Below are 16,851 nucleotides of genomic sequence, written 5' to 3' on the forward strand. Positions count from 1 at the left end.
GAACAATGTCATAATTACATAAAAAGATGGAACTTTTTAGTCGCTTCATCCTTTTTTGTGATCCTGACAAAAATCTTAGTTATTCCTGATTGAGGGATCTTTCTTGTTATTTTGATGAAGCATTAATCAGTTTACAAGATGCGAGGATAACGGTCATGGAATCTGCTCTCAAAATTAGAGAAAGTTCTCGTAATTATGACAATTTATATCTTTTTTTTCCTCAACTCATCTCAAATTTTATCTCAAGCTTACAAGATCTTTATCTGGTAATTATGAGGCACGAAATGATGATACAGAAGTGATAACTACAAGAAAACTGTCACCAGATCTTTTCTCAAATTCTATTAATAAAGTTCAATTAATTGTATGACTGAAAGTTGGATACCTAATTTTGATAGTTTTCTTGTGATTATACTTTCATCATACTTATTAGATAAAATCATTTTCTCATAATTTCAAGAACTTAATTCATAACTTAATAGATATGGATCTTGTAAAAATAAGAAAATTGTTTCATTTAAATAAAACAATCATCTTATGAACTATAATTACAATTATGAGAAAATTATGATCACATCTTTTATCAAATTCGGACACAGAAATCACTTCAAGGTTTGTATCTCATAATTACGAGAACTTTACTTTCATAAAGATACAAGTCCCATATTTACAATAAAACATCTCCAATTTGTTTTTGTCAGCGTAATGTAGTTTCACAGAATACCGAGGTTACTCACTCTCCCAAAATATTAAAGGAACAGTCCAACATTAGCCTAGCTTAGCACAAGGAAGCAGGTGGACACTGAGCTTAAGTCCATCATAAAAAAAAAAAAACAACAACTTCCAACTACTCCAGATTTACAGTAAACACGATATCCAAAAATGTTGGACTGCTCCTTTAAAATTTTAAAACAACAATTAAAATCAAAATGGTGAAGAAACACTACATGTGATTTTTCATGACGTAGCGACGGCGCTTGGCCCAAAGACTCGGCCTGAAAAACACATTCAGGAATACGAATATTGTTTTGAGTCCAAAAGATTTCATGCACGACAAAAACTCAAAATAACAAAAAAAAAAAAAAAAAAAAACATAAAAAAACAAACAGATCACAGACAGAAACAACCGAGAATTATAAAAATAATGTGGAGGAGTATTCTGCTGGTTAGACTTCAGCATTACTGATGCATACACACTTCTACTTTTACATACAAGATATAGATTCTTAATAACACTTTGGTTTAGTTTAAAACAAACTATCATAAGCTGTATAATACAGAAAACAGATCTCCATCTCTTTTTTAAAAAATTGTTAAATTAAATCAAATAAAAAAGAACAATTAAATTTGTTTTTTCAATCAGTTTAAACAGCAGATGAGGAAAATAACATCAACAGACTTCATATCAGTTTAACTGTACATTATCTACACAGCTGCTGCTTGGGCAGAAACTGATGTCACACGGAGACAGACGCCTGATAGGATGTCTCATCGGCCAATCAGAGAACAGACAGCTGCTGCATACGAGTTACGAAGTGTGTCAAGCTGATGGTTCCTCGGGTATTTTTCATCGTTTTGAATTGTCATTCCAAAGATTCATCTCCCAAAAGTTCGTACACTAAGAAATTACGTGGAGAATCGTACCAGACCTAAAGTTCACGTTCCATGGTGGAGTATTAGGGCTGCTGACTCAATGAAGTCAAAAGTGTCAGTTATGTTTAGAGAAAATTTGTCTAGTTTTTAGGGGGGAAAAAAAAGTACTACGAGAAAAATGTTGGAAAAACACTACAAACATTTCAAGGAAAAAAAGACATTACACGAAAAAGTCAGAAGATTTGAAGCAAGAGTCAATGTGCACTATGAAGAGAAAAAAGTTTTTTTTGGGTAACATTTATCTTTTTCTTAGCATGCAGTATGTTATGATCAAATTGGGTTCCGTCTGTGCACGTAGAACCCCAACACTGCCTATGAGAACACGAGCCTTCCTTGCTACAGGAACCCTAAAATAACTCATCACACTTCGCATCTCGGTTTTACATGGAAGATCAGCTCCACCTGCTGTCAAACATACCTGATCAGATATCTTCCTCCTCAGTCATGGTAGATCTGATTGTCACATCTCTGATCGGACTTCACTTCAGACACCACAAGAAGTCTGATGGGACCTCTGAGGAAGCACCTCAGATGTCTGTCCTCGCTGACCAGTCCAGAGTCCCAGTTCAGACTCTGAATCCTTCTACCAGTAAATATGACCACACTGCACAGGCTCCGCCCCCTCCTGCCCGCTGAATTCTCAGTTTCCTACAAAGGTTCATCTTCTGAAGGACGTACACCGATATGCCAGGCCGTCCCGAGGGGGCGGAGCCTGAGGCGGGACACTGCTGGATTCTGTCCAATTCATCAAAGAAAGACGAGTCCAATAGAAACGATAGCTGCCTTGTCAACCAACCACCAAGCCCTGTTGGTTTGGGGACCAATCACAAGTCCTCCAGAGGAGAAGAGCAGTGACATCACAAATGACATCACAGGTGGATGAAAAGGTTTTTATTGCTGGAGCTTCAACACGTTGCTGCTTGCTGATTAACTACATCTTATTGGCTGCGGTGCTTGTTGCTATGCAACGAGAGCAGTCACACCTGGACGTGAATCAGCAGCAGCTGAAAGAAAAACTCCAGACGCCGTGATGTCAGAGTTTCGACCAATCGGGAGAGATGACGTGAGAGCGGGGACAAACCACGTTGTGGGGACACAGTGAAAGCAAAAACGATTAGTGAATAACAAAAAAAAAAGATTAGCTCAGGTTGGAGTAGGACACTTGGGCCATGCCCTCTGCTGGCAACAGAACAGCATTGTGGGTATGTTAACAGATGCTGAGGGTGTGCTATAGGTGCTGGTGAGGGACAACAGACGAGACAACGATCGGCACAAACTAATGCTGTAAAACAGAAACTTTCCACCAGGTCAATGGGCGCGTCACACGATAACTCCTGCCCACTCTACACAGCAGGCATCTTGTCTTGTGGACTGCTGCTGCTGCTGCTGCTACTGCTACTGTTGTTATTGTTGTTGTTGTTGTCATGGCCATCAGGTGACATCACGCCACTCTGCGTCCTATCAGTGGCCTTGGCAGTGGAGTCCTTGTCTCCAGGGGTGATGTGGGCGGGGCCAGGAGAGGATAGGGAGGAGGGGCGGGAGGAAGAGGGGCGGTAGGCTGCCATCAGCTCGGACAGACGCTCTGGAGTCGGCGCCCACTTTGCAAAACCAGCATCGTTCTGAAGGAAGAGTACTGCAGTACCATGTACTGCCCGGTAGTACATCTCATCTCTGAAAATACACACAGATACACTTTAATGTAGTACCAAGGAGTATCAGTATGCTACCGCGTATTATATCTTATCCCTGGGGGGCAAACATGACATTACTGCGGAGCATACTTACTGTAGAAAAGTATAGTGCAGTGTAATACTGCATTATAGTGAAGTATTAATTCCTCTGCAGATGTTCTTACTCCCAGAGCAACACTCAGTGTTCATACAGTGTAGTTATAGTAGTAGTAGAATTAATGCTGCTTGCAGATGTGTTGGCTTCCAGAGCGATACTAGTATTTGTACAGTGCAGTATCAGTTTAGTATCACTGAAGTACAGTGTAGTACAGTGTAATAACCGTGCAGTACAGTGTGGTGTAAGTACCTCTTGCAGATGTGCTGACTTCCGGAACGATACTCGTGCTCGTAGGCTGGGACGCTCTGCTGGTGGCGGAGGAATCGACTTGCCTCCATGCGGGTCAGAGCTGGGGTCACGGGGTCACGCCACTCAGGTACGAAGACAATGAAGGACAGAGGCTCGGAGGACTGATTCAACAGTTCCTAACAGACACAGGCAGATGAAAATATGTTGACCTGTATATACAATAGCGAACAGTTCGGTTTAGACCTGTACGGACCCATTTAGCAGTGTGTGCTGCCTCCTCTAACTTCCTGTATCTAGACCGGAGGTTAGAGGAGCACAGTGAGCCTACAGCTAGTGACAGAATCTTTATACCATCCATGAAAAGGTTTGGAGCACGAGTACAGAATGGCACAGGAAGGCCAAGACAGGTACAAGTTGATCCAGACTAGAGCAGCCTGGTATAGACTGGTGCAGGCTGGTTCAAACCAGTATAGTCCAGATCAATATGGTACAAAGTAGTACACAATACGTTGGACTGACCTCAAAGTGCGTCACCATAGCATCCATCAGCTCTTCACAGAACGGAGGGTTGGCTTCAAACGAGCCACTGACTGGACAGAAAGACAGGAACGGCCTAAAAACACACACACACACACACACACACACACACACAGGGTTTAATAATACTGTAATACTACATACTCATACTGACATCAAACACTGTAATACTACACACTCAAACTGATTATAGCCTAATGCCACATGACAGATAATGAAGTGATGATGTAACTTACTCTGAAGACAAATGTTTGTGTATAGAAACATGCAGTCTGTCTATCACAGTTTGCTACCATTGGAGGCGCCAAAGTCACAAATAATAATCCTTCACTATAAATATTGTGTGATTACTGCTGCATAAACAGTAACATAGGCTTTAATGATCTTTACTCTGTGTGTGTGTGTATCTGACATGTTTAACCTCGCAGGTAAATACAGACAGACAGACCACCGCTGTCACAGTGTGCCTAACGCCCGTCTCACCCGCTGGATCCAAAGAAGCCATCGGTGTCGGGGAAAGCGGAGCTGAACTGTTTGAAGTAGCAGTTGAGCGGTGAGGCGAAGCACTCAAAGGAAACTCCAAACTGTCGATTCAATGCCTCAAACACCGACACAGGTAGCGCCCCCTGCAGGCCCGTCCCCTCATTAGCCCCGCTGCCAAACATCACCTAGACACAAAAACACCAAGTTAACTCAGAAATGAACTGAGCTGTTACCAAACACAGACAGTCCAGTGAGATTAAGTAAGTCCTGGTTGGTTGACAGAGAGTCAGCTGACCTGATATCTCTTGAGGAGGCACCAGACTCTGGCCAGGAACTTCTCAAATCGAGGATCATCTACACAGCTGTACCTGTATAACAACTCCTGGACACAGAGACACAGAGAGAGTTAGATATAAAACAGAGACAGATGTACTTCTCACATGATTTATTTCACACGATACTAATGCTACACAGTATTTAGTAGCTTCCTGAGCTCCAGCCAATCAGGCACCAGCTATTACACCTGCATGTGAATTCGCTGTAGTCACAATTACATCACTGTAATAAGCACTGACCAGTTTGCTGAAGTGACCTCTGTTGACTTTGACCATTTCCCCTCTGAAGCGCAAACAGGCCACGTCGTTCTCAAAGTGCAGCTCGACTCGAGGGAGGGGGGGTGTGGGGATCGCCAGGCGCACTGGATAACAGTAGACCAACCGTGACTGCTGCGGGGATGCACACGCCTCTGAACACACCGAAAAAACACAAATAAATAACACACGTAGGACAGGAGGACACCTCTGGAGTGTTGCAGTGGGCTCAGGTATGTCGGTGTGTGTACCTGTGGGGGGGTCCTGCAGCAGACTCAGGTGCGTCTGTCTCAGGCGGCGGCTGTACTCTGCAGATAGCTGGTAGATCTTGGAACAGATTCCTTCTACAGAGTCTTTGGCGACGGCAGTGACGTGAGGACCACACTGTTGTCTTAGGTGCTCCAGACGGTCCTAGACACACACACACACACACAGAAATTACTTTACATTACAAGTATAATGAACACATTAACACATTATAATGAACACAAAACACATTTTCTTCCAGCTCTTCCTGGACGATATTGAGGTGCTCCATGTTCCAATATCTGAGCTCTTCATCATGTTGCTGAGACTGAGTTCAGATATCCTCCTTTCTGCTGTTTTCATCTGCATTATCAATCTTCCAGTCACGACCACAAGTGACCGTTGGAATGCAGAGCAGCCAGTAAATACAGACCTTCACCTTTGGGCTCTCTGATGCATGACGGTCAGGTACACTGTTAATGTAACTGCTAACAACTCAGCATCTTGATCTCCATGGCTCCATGTCACCGTCATTGGTGAACAAGAACCTGATACTCCTTCACTTGTGACCTCAGACTGGGTGCTGACTTTCAGTCCAACCACTTCACACTTGCAAAAGTGTGAAGTTGCCTTTCTTCATATCTCAGCTGCCCCTTCAGATTATGAAACAACCCTGGCGGAGTCCTGACGTGAATGCAGCTCTCACCCGTTATACAAGGAGAGGAAAAGCTGATGTTAATGGCCCCAACATCCCATTCTCCCACAGCACCCCTACAAGATACCTTGGGCGACATACTCATAAGCCTTCTCGAAGTACACAAATGACGTGTAGACTAGATACATAAAGGTATAAAGCTGACAGAATCCAACTCAGTCCTCCTGAACCTGAGGTTCAACGATCAGCCAGAGTCTCCTTTCCAGTTGCCTGAGAAAAGTCTTCCCTACAGGGTTGAGCAGCATGCAACCTCAATAGTCAGAGTACACCCTTGAGTACGCCTTTAAGAAAAATTAGGAACCACCACCCTGGTCTGCCAGTCCACAGGCACGGTCACTATCTAACAGTTTTTCCAGGGTCAGCATTTCTCCTGCCGGTATGAACACCCCAGAGGCAGCAGTTCTTCTGGCCCTCTGATACCTGTCTGCTGCTTCACAAGTCCCCTGGTCCAACCAAGCTGAGAAGACAGCTTCCTCAGCTTGCTTCAGCTGATACAGTCGCAAATTCAGCTGTTTATCTTTTACCTCAGATCCGCTGGAACCAGGCACACTTATGAACCATTGTGCACCCGCACATGGTATTTATTATGGACATTACAGCCCGAGACTAAACATCTTGATTAAAATACACACAGTACAGAGAAGTAGTTAATAGTCAGAGTTTACCATGTAGTCTTCCTTGCTGGCGGAGTGATCTCGGCGCAGCCAGTTCATGGTGTCTTCAGCGTTCCACTTTACCACTTTCCTGCTCTCTGGACTTGCATTCCTGCACAGGTCAGAGGACAAAGCTCCCTCAATATCAGCCTGCACACTGGCTGACTGTCAGCAGGATAAAACTTTAATGATATACGTCAGTTACGTCTTCTGTTGTGACCTACCTGGAATCAATCATCTTCTTGGCGGCTTCAGCATATTTAAACAGCAGCTTCCGGGCCTCTTCTTTGTACTTAATACGTGACAACCTGAGAGACGCACACACACAGATATTAATATATGACCAATGTATGAAAAGAGATAATGATCAAAACATTTAAACTTTTTTATAGTGATAACGCCCATTCCAGGTTTAAGGTGACACATTTTCAATACAGACATTTGAGTTTGCCAATTTTAACATGGCAGTCAGGTACCTGATGGGAATGTCATTCATGACCTCTCTGAACATGGACGGGGAGATGACGGGGTCACAGTCACTCGGCAATAAGGGGTCTTGGCCTTTGTCAATCACTTTCCTCTCCAGTAGCCAACGGTTGAACGACTCCCGGGGCGGATCAATACCTGCACCACAGACAGACGTCCAACGTGTTTACATCCAGCACATGCACTTACAGAAGGTAATAATTCTTGGGTGTAGTTCAGCTTCTACTTGACCAACAAATCCCATTTCAAGTCAAACAAGTCCCTGGTCAAATCTCAAGCCCCAAGTCAAGATTGTCAAGTCCACAGTCACAGCAGTCGAATCCTGATCACGACCCTCAAGTCTCTGGTCACGACTGTCAAGTCCCAAGTCAAGACCAACAAGACCCTGGTTAAGTCACAAGTTTACCCCCACCACCACCAACACACAGTAACTTCTAATGACCATTGGCTACCCCAAACCTCCCTCCCCCAAATTCTTCATTCATTTATTTTAGTTTTAATCAGTTAAGCTGTCCAAAGTGGCAGTGTACCCACTCCCATTTCACTTACGTGAAACTAGCAACTCAATTACTGTCTTTCTCACATTTTCCTTTCTAATGAGAACTCCAAACCACAGCAACATAACCAGTTAATGAGCAGTAAATAACACTGTCAGGTAAAATGGTACCTTCTCTCTGGTGGCACAGTTCGTGGTAGTGTTGCCTAAGTTTGGTGACCAGCTGAGCTCTCTGCAGCTCGATCTCAGGGTGGGGAGGCAGGTGGTTTGCAGGGGGGCGCTCTCTGATCACAGCATTGGTCTGGATGTCCAGATCCCAGTAGATACTGAAAACAACAGTGATAAACAACTTCAGCAATATAACCTTTAAAAATACAATGCAACACAGATGCAGAAGAGGCTAACTGGAAGGGGCTTGGCCACAGTACTCACACAGCTGGTCTGTACGGAGCAGGGGCGGGGCTTGGGGTCGTGGGGGTGGCTGGTTGGGTCTGTTTGTCCTCGGGTGCCGAGCTCCAGGGTTTGACCCCGGGGGTGCTGGGAGAGATGGGAGTGGTGGGCTCCACCTGGAGACAGACAGACAAACCTCTTCAGTTTACACAAAGCTAGAAGACGCAGTTTCCCACAATCCACTGCACATCAGAACAGGTGTGTGTTATGATTTAGTTGTAAGAGGGCAGTTCTACCTTGGCTCGTTTGAAGCTGTTAGGCCCCGACCCCTGCTCCTCAGAGCTTCTCCTTTTCCTCTGACCATTGCCAAGGTTAGTGTCAGCACCCTCTGCTGGAGCCGCATTTAGGCCCAAAGGATCGGACTGCAAACAAACAGACAGACAGACAGACAGGTAACTGCTGGGTCTCAGTTCCAGGCTTACTTACTGGATACAGTATGCACTACATATTAATCTGTAAAGTTCAGATAAGATAAAGCCAAAGTACTTTACTGTTTTACACAATAGGACAGTCAGGTGTCAAACTATCAATTGTTAAAAAGGATACATTGCCAATATTCAACCAGCTTTGTGTCATTACAATGTGGGCAGTACATATAAATGAACAATGTTTCACTTTCCTCCATGTTGCCAGCACCTGGAGCCCCTCCTCTAATGTTCCTCTGGGGCTGTTGTTCAAACTACAGACTGTACTGTTCTGCAATTTTTCTTATGCCCAAATCCTTACCACTCCAAAATCAAAGCAAGCACTGGAAGATCATGACAGAAGGCAATGTTCTGGTGGAAAACTATTTTCATTTGTCCAATGCTGTAATCAGACATTTGGGGACACTTACATGAGCTAGAATACAGTGCTGAGAAGTTACAGTGTACAGAGCAGGAAGAGGCTGCCACAGCTGAGAGTCAAGCTCAGCCAGCTGGTGAGAATAGTCACCCATAACCATTCCGTGCCGAGACTAAATGTTGGTGCTGCTGCAGTATATGGAGCTGGAGTCATTGTGCTGCACCGTATTTCACAGAAGCTATTTTCTTTTGGATAAAGTTGCTGAATCTGCAGAGGAAGGGGCACGTGCAACGCAACATGAAAGCTTTCGGCTACATATGGACCTGGGAGTGCTGGAGACATACATCAGGATCCCGAAAAGAATGTGGAAAAAACAACCAAAGCCAACAAAAGGGGCGAAACAGATGGCTGAGGATAGAGTAAGTGCAACAGCAACAGTGTTTTGTTACTAACACAGCATCATACAGTTCATGTTGTATATGACGCCCATTCAAGGCTAGCGTAGCTCCTGTTTGATAATGCTAACAGAGCTGAATTCACGGCGCTGTTCGCCATCTCATCAACACTAACCACGGTAAAACTAAGAGAGAGAGAGAGAACGAGCAAACCACGCAAACTGTTCTGTCAGTCTTCATGTCCTCCCACCTTCTGAGGAAGTGAAGACTGAGAGCATTTACTTTATTTTGAATGGAAATGTGATTTGATTTTACTCAGGACCGCTATTTTAACGAGAGCTGGTAACTGCACAAACTCAGTTGTCCGTGGCCCGACTCCAGTCTTGGAAGTAATATGTTTTGCTGTGTCTGACATTGTTTTTTTTGTTTATTTGGCAGGTTAGCCTGTTGAACTTGATGTTAACATGTTGCACAGCTAATCTGTTTCAGCTTCGGAAACACAGATAGAGCTACTTTAAGGAGTTGTGCCTGCTCAGGCTTGTGGGAGCTGACCAATCAGAGCAGACTGGGCTTTTACGGAGGGCTGCCTTAAAAGAGACCAGAGCTAAAACAGAACATTCAGAAAGACATTTTATCAAGTAAAAATATTCTCGTCTGACCCCCAGATCAAAGTATGAACCCGACAATGAGCATAATGTCACTTTTAAGCGAGTTATCAATCTGAAAAACAGACCTTTGTCTCCCTCCTGGTGAGGCATCGCAGTTTGAAAAACCTCTGCTGTGGATCGTTGAGATCATTAAAACGGACACAGTGACATTACTCACAATGACATCATGCTGACCCAGCACCGGCACCTCCCACAGGCTCTGATTGGTGAATCTGTTGAAATAATACGGCCGGTTCTCCCTCCGAGACCAGCACTTCGCCCATCCAGCCTGGACCAGTTCATCTGTCACACAGGGCAGAGAGACAGACAGATGTAGCCAGGAGCGCTGACAGACAGGGAGCTCAGGCAGACAAGTGACAGACAGACAGACAGACAGACAGAGAGACAGGCAGGTGTACCTGGGAGCTCAGGTGGTTTAGAGGTGGTGGACGGAGAAAGGGGCGGTCCCTGAGAGGAGGCGGCGACGGAGGGCACCGGCATCGTGGCCGCCTCCCCCCTCACCGATCCCTGGCTGTCATTGGACATCTCAGCGGCTCGTCAGAATGACATCGACCTGCCTGGACAGGAAGACACACTTTCAGTATAAAACAGTGATGAGAACTTAAGTTGGTGAGACTTGGTGAACATGTTGCTGAAGGATCCTCATTTAAAACAATTGTGATGATGATGAACAATAATGATTATCCTCTACTGAGCTCATAAACAGCAACTGTGAGGAAAAAAATATATATATATATACATAGAGGCCACATTTTACTACACTGAGCAGTCACAATACTGTTGTATGCACGAGATACAATGTGTCTTGATGAATTTTAGGATTTGCGCATCACATCACTGTCACACAGACGTCCCTGAGACTGTGAGCCGGTACGGCAGTGTCTTGTGTGTATTACCCTCTCCGCAGGCTTCTGCTCTATTCACTCGGCAGAACCCCCCCATGGGCTTGCTCCAGAGAACACTTTAACATGAGCAACGGCAACTGTGACTTGGTAAGTCTACATAACAACCACAACACATCAAATAACCGTATGCCTGCTGTCAGTGCTGCCTGCACTGGGTCAGGACACCCAAACAGCACGGTCTTATATAGACCCTGTTTGACAGGCTCACAAAGAAGGCCAGTACAGAGACAGACAGGGCCAGAAGGGGGGTAAAGACTTAGGGGATTTTCTTTGACAGCCCACTACGGCTCACCAATGGGCCGGCCCCCGGGATATGTGCCAGTGTGCGAGGTGGTCAACAGGTTACTTCACTAGAAGAGAGGAGTCCACCTAGAGCCTCCGCTGTTCGCTCTGGAGTGCTCCCCAAGGAAAACATCAGGGGCTCAGCAGAAGCCTCCAGAGCAGAATCACATTACGCATGAGGCGCTACTGGTCCGGCTCACAGTTTGGGAGAGGTCAGTGTCAAAGCAGCCCCTGAGGGCAGCCTGTATTTCGATCAGAAATGCGCTGGCTCTCTGTACGAACACTTATCTTGTTTCCACAAATTAATCAAAATGTGGCCACGAATTGTGTCTCCTTTACAAGCAATGGCATTTCGAACACTCACTTCAGTAAAATGTAGCCCCAATATATGTTTTTTCTTTCCATGGCCCCTCTGGGGCTCCGTAATTTTCATTATTTTACAGAAATGTCCGTCTCAGTTTCTCAGAATTTCAAATTAAACCCCAAAATATCCACTTTCGTGTTTAGTTTAGGGATGCACCAATATTTATACAATATCGGATCCTATTGTACGCAAATGCACTTGTAACACTTCCCTGACGCAACCTCACCCAATACCTTTAGGACAACCAATACCAGCAGTGATGCACGAGGTCGACCCACCCGTCAGGTGGTTTCGGGCAGACGGGTCAAACACTGCAAAAGCAGCATTCCGCATTTCATAAAATAGAGAAACATTGTGTGCAGTAGCCCACCTTCCCTTCGCCGCTCTGTCACTCTCTCTCAAACACAGGAAAGCATCACAGCTCTCAGCCCATGTGTCGTCTCTGTCCTTGTCTCAGTCTTGACAATTGTGCTATTTTAAGGCATAAATTTGGCAGTTTGGGTGGGAAGGGTTCGAGTGGTTAATGAACACGCATTTTTGGGGGTCGGGTGGCTGCCCAGTGCATCACGGTGAGCAGCCATGATCTAGTTTTTATTTTTTCATTAATTTTATGAAATTACTTCCACCAAGCTGGTTATGGTTTCACTGGTTTTGAAATCAAGAGAAGCAACAATACACTCTTAACCAATAATAACTTTGTTATATCAGTTCCTCCTGTGACACCTGACATCTAAGCGACAGCAGAGTGACAACTGACACATGTGTAATAGTATTGTGATGGACACTGTGTACTGTGATGGTATTATTGAGTTCTTGTATCAGTACTCTGTATCAGCAAGTACCCAAATGTAAGTATTTGTACTTGGTCTGACACAAAATGGTATCGGTTCATCCCTAACGGTCATTTAAAACATCAGAATATCCTAACAGTGGAAAAGCTTCTATTATCAAAAAAAAGCTCCTGATTAATGATGTGCCAATCAATTGATTTGCTCATTGTTTCACCTCTACATTTCACAGTGTAAATATCAGTTTGTCTTGCTGTAATGGAGACTTTGTTTTACGGTTACTGATCAGACCACACTCTTCCTGAGATGACAGGTGATAAAACTACAAGACTGAACATTCACGTCCTACAACAATCTAATAAGATGAACAGTCTAATGCAAACTGATGTTAATTTCCTTCGCATGAAACAGTGACCGCAAGACAAATAATAATGTGGCATGAGAATGAACAGGTCCGACGGCAGAGACTCTGTCACAATGACGTGTGTCACATCAGATCCTCACTCAGCTGTTGGGAAAATATACCAGATGCTTTGACAAAATGAGTGCTGGTGACGATTACTTGATTAATGATCAGAAATCGTCATTGACTCAGTCATGTTTTAAGCATTACTGCCAAACCAGTGGGTCACATTTACTATTTAATAATGTTTTACAGCCTTTACATTATAACTGATTTTATTAGTTTTTATTAACAATTCATCTGCCGATCACTTTTGAGATTAACTGATTCGTGGTTTTGTCTAGAAAAAGGTGACACATTGAAGAACCTGGCTTTGGCTCTTGAAAACATAAACACAGTCTATCATAAACACAGCTGCAGATCAATTTGAAGGATCCTTTACAAGCCGATCAAATCAAGTAATTAGTTATGATGACAAAACCATGTCTCAGGTTATAACTAGAAAAGTTTATTGTTTTAATGTAATTAGATCTTCGTTTCCACACTGGTTGTGTGTTAAACTAACATAAAGTAGCTTCTGCTTAGAACAGAATCCTCTCGGTAGGATGATAAACTCAACCAGAGCTGAAACAGTTTGATGGATTTATTGATCGATAGGAAATGAATACGGCGCTATTGCGATCAATGCGTTTTAGAAGTAAAAATGCCAAACATGATCTTGGTGCTTAAACATCACAGTAACCTGAACGTTTTGGACGTGAGCTCGGACCGAAACTGGCTGTTTTTTTTTTCTGTCACAGTAAACAGACAGAAGAGAAGATTAAGAAAACGCACAGATGAGTCAACAACACGCTCAGTCGCAGCCTTATGAAGTGGAAGAAGAAGAAGAGAAAGTGTATGACTGTAAAGACGGACGGGGTCAGTCTGCCGTACAGACCGCTGAGTGAACGGACACACTGGCTGGACCTGCGAGTCTGTTTCAGCTCGTTGACAACACGAAGGTCCAGGCCGAGCTGTTTATCACAGACCGTCTGGATGTGGCGGTGTGACGGCAGAAGGCGGCAAACTGAACGATATGAGAGTTTGACTGTGACCGAAGACTCGGACAACCAGATAACACCGTGTCTGTGTGAATCTGCTGTGAAATTAAAACGCTGCGTGTATAAATTAAGTGAATCCTGGATGTTTTCTCGCTCATACGCAGAAACGAGCGCTATGGTTGCACGCATGCGCCTGGCAGCGTTTCCAAACAAACACGGAGGAGGAGAAGAGAAGGGGGAGGAGAGGGGGGAGGACAACAAAAAGCTGCGGCTGCTCCGCCGGAGCCCGAGCCGAAGACACGGTCACAGCAGCTCTCCGTAACAGTCCACGGCGGGGCCAAACCAGCCCAACGTGATTTAAAACACTAAAACGGAAAACGGGACGCCTTTAGATCCCGTCATTAACGGCCATTTTGCGCGGCCCGCTCAGTCTCCGCTCGGAGCGACAACTGCTGTTTAGGCGCCACTTCTCAGACAAGATGGCGGACACGCCCCTGCCACAGTGCTGCGCGTCCTGCACAGAATTTCTGCTCATTACTACAGACTCAGCCTCCCTGTGCACTGTTTGTCTGGTCCACCTGAAGGCTGAAACATTCCGCAACGGGTCGGTGCCGTCAGAGCGGTTCTACGGGACCGCCTGCCCTTACCTTCACCGGTTAAATTGCGGAGAATCGTAGGTTCCGTCCGTTTGTTTCGGGTCCTCCGCTCCGCTCCCTCCCCGCCTGCTCAGACATCTTTACAGGGACGCGGGGTGAGCCACTGCGCAGGCGCAGCTATTGCCTCGCTTCCTGTTCCGAGATGTCCTGTTCCTGCCGCCATGTTGAGCAGGTCAAACTGGTGGAACCGATTTATTGTACTCAAATACAAATTCCCATCGTTGGAAAATTGACTAGTTTTCAGAAAAAATGGGAATTCTAACATCTGCATATCCATACGCCCTCTGCGGAGGAAGATCATGTGATATGATCGAAAGCTCCACAACAGCTACAAAGTTTATTGTTTTGTCAACTGGAGTTTGAAGTAACTGTAGGAATTCTGTCCATGTAGGCTATTACCATATTTCAACAGTGCTATGAAACATTTAAGTTTGAAAAAGATTGATCTCCACAGCAAAAACTAAATTGATATTTTGAATAAGATTGAAGATATGAAGCCTTTTCAGAAATTTTATCCAAGGGAGAAAGAGTTTTAAACATCGAAATAGTTTATCTTCTGTTACAGACCTGCAAATTACAGGTGTATGGATTTTTTTTTTTAATTCTCAGAACATTTAATTTTCCTCCATTATAGCCCATGTGCTCTGTGCTGTATGTGGAAAGCTGAAAATGAAAATGAAAATAATTGATATGAGTAAATTTCACATTTACAAAGAAATGAAGTTTAAGTCATTTTTAAATTAAAATGAAGCACCCTGAACACCCTGACATCTTGAAAATTTGAAACATTAATATGTGGTGTTTGTAGGCCTATCTGGATTTATCCTTTCATCTCTTTCTTTCTTTCTGCGATTTATTTATTCCTCCTTGTTTCAATCAAATTCATTTCACATGTTTCCTGTCCAGTCACTGGATGGTGCTGTTGTTTTGTTTGTGCTCTGGAAAAGTACAATCGAGTTAATGAATTATACAGATAAACATTTATACAGTGGGTAAGGGGAGACAGGGGCATGTACTCATTACTGTTATAGTTCCAGGTTGATTTTCTTACTAAAGTCTCACTGAATATTATCTGATTGCTCAAACAGTCCACATGACAGAGGAGAGGATCAATGTGTTGAGTCACTCCTTTGAATCTCCAATGAGCTTTAATCTATGAGTTTAAGGAGCAGCAGCATTGAAGATCCGCTAAAGATAAGACAATAAACAGACAACATTATCTATCAGTATCAGGTCTCCAAAAAGGAAAGTATCATCATTATAGACAGAACAATCATCAAGTTTATTTAGGATACATATCCAGTTCAGTCTTGTTCAGAGCACCAACAGAGTGAGATTATTAGTTTATCAAGTCAGGTTCATTAGTAGTAATAGAGTTAATTTCTTTGATTAAAAAAAAACAACTAATAAACAGCTTGAAATCATCTGCAGCTTCGGTAAACAAACAAGTCTGAGGTCGCAGCTGAAAGTTTTCTGCTGTAAATTGCATGTTCATGTGTTCACTGGTGAGTTTGAGGACCTGCTTATCATCAGCAGTCATCTTGGAGGGCAAAGTCAGTAGAGTCCTGATGGACCAATAAAGCCCGCAAGGTGATGGCCATGTGACTGCTGGGGGGGCCCAAGGCAGCACCCTGGATGTGTTACAAAAGCTGGGTACCGGACCTGCAGATGGCACCCAATAAAAATTGCTTGCCTGGTGCATATGCCAAAAAGGTTTTTAGCCTCTGGGTTTCTTGCCAGGTGTGTGTGGCCCAATGAATATCCAATGACATTCCAACGGCCCAATGATGTCACACCAGTGACATCATTTAGACAGAAATTTTCACAAAGATTTATCCGCCATGGTGTGAAAATAGACAACACAACAAGTTTAAACATGTTTGTAGCTGGAGGTGTCTGTCAGGAGTTTTTCAGACATCTCTTTTACAGTGGTGGTCTACGGGCAAAATGGTTTTTGGGCTGCAGAGGATTTTTCATTCCACTGGAAAAAGAAAGGCTGAGCACCAGCGCAGTATTCAGCTCTTTAAATACATCCAACTGTAGCACTTAGCAAAACATATTTCACATTATTAGAGCTGTGTTTTACTATATTGTCATTCATGTGTTCATACAGTAGCCTCCACCTCTGGCACAGTTATACTGGATACTTGTTAACAAATACATTCAGAAACACTTACAACTACATGAAAGTCTGCTATAGACCAGTTATTACATGTTTGCG

At 44.0% G+C, this 16,851-nt stretch overlaps 1 protein-coding gene across 1 annotated transcript; it reads right to left on the reverse strand.

Moving 5' to 3' along the window:
- Positions 1–305: 305 nt before the first annotated feature.
- Positions 306–14,694, reverse strand: pcif1 (phosphorylated CTD interacting factor 1). Its single transcript, XM_070846106.1, has 16 exons — positions 14,622–14,694; positions 10,591–10,749; positions 10,350–10,474; positions 8,583–8,708; positions 8,329–8,462; positions 8,068–8,222; positions 7,391–7,538; positions 7,139–7,222; positions 6,927–7,026; positions 5,552–5,711; positions 5,286–5,455; positions 5,006–5,092; positions 4,711–4,895; positions 4,210–4,303; positions 3,691–3,866; positions 306–3,324 (listed from the first exon to the last, which is right to left on the reverse strand). Exons 2-16 carry the CDS (start codon positions 10,715–10,717, stop codon positions 2,997–2,999), a joined length of 2,199 nt encoding a protein of 732 aa, XP_070702207.1. The 5' UTR covers positions 10,718–10,749; positions 14,622–14,694; the 3' UTR covers positions 306–2,996.
- Positions 14,695–16,851: the final 2,157 nt, after the last annotated feature.

Source organism: Pempheris klunzingeri, chromosome 2 (assembly GCF_042242105.1).
Source record: "Pempheris klunzingeri isolate RE-2024b chromosome 2, fPemKlu1.hap1, whole genome shotgun sequence".
Classification (NCBI taxonomy): Eukaryota; Metazoa; Chordata; class Actinopteri; order Acropomatiformes; family Pempheridae; genus Pempheris; species Pempheris klunzingeri.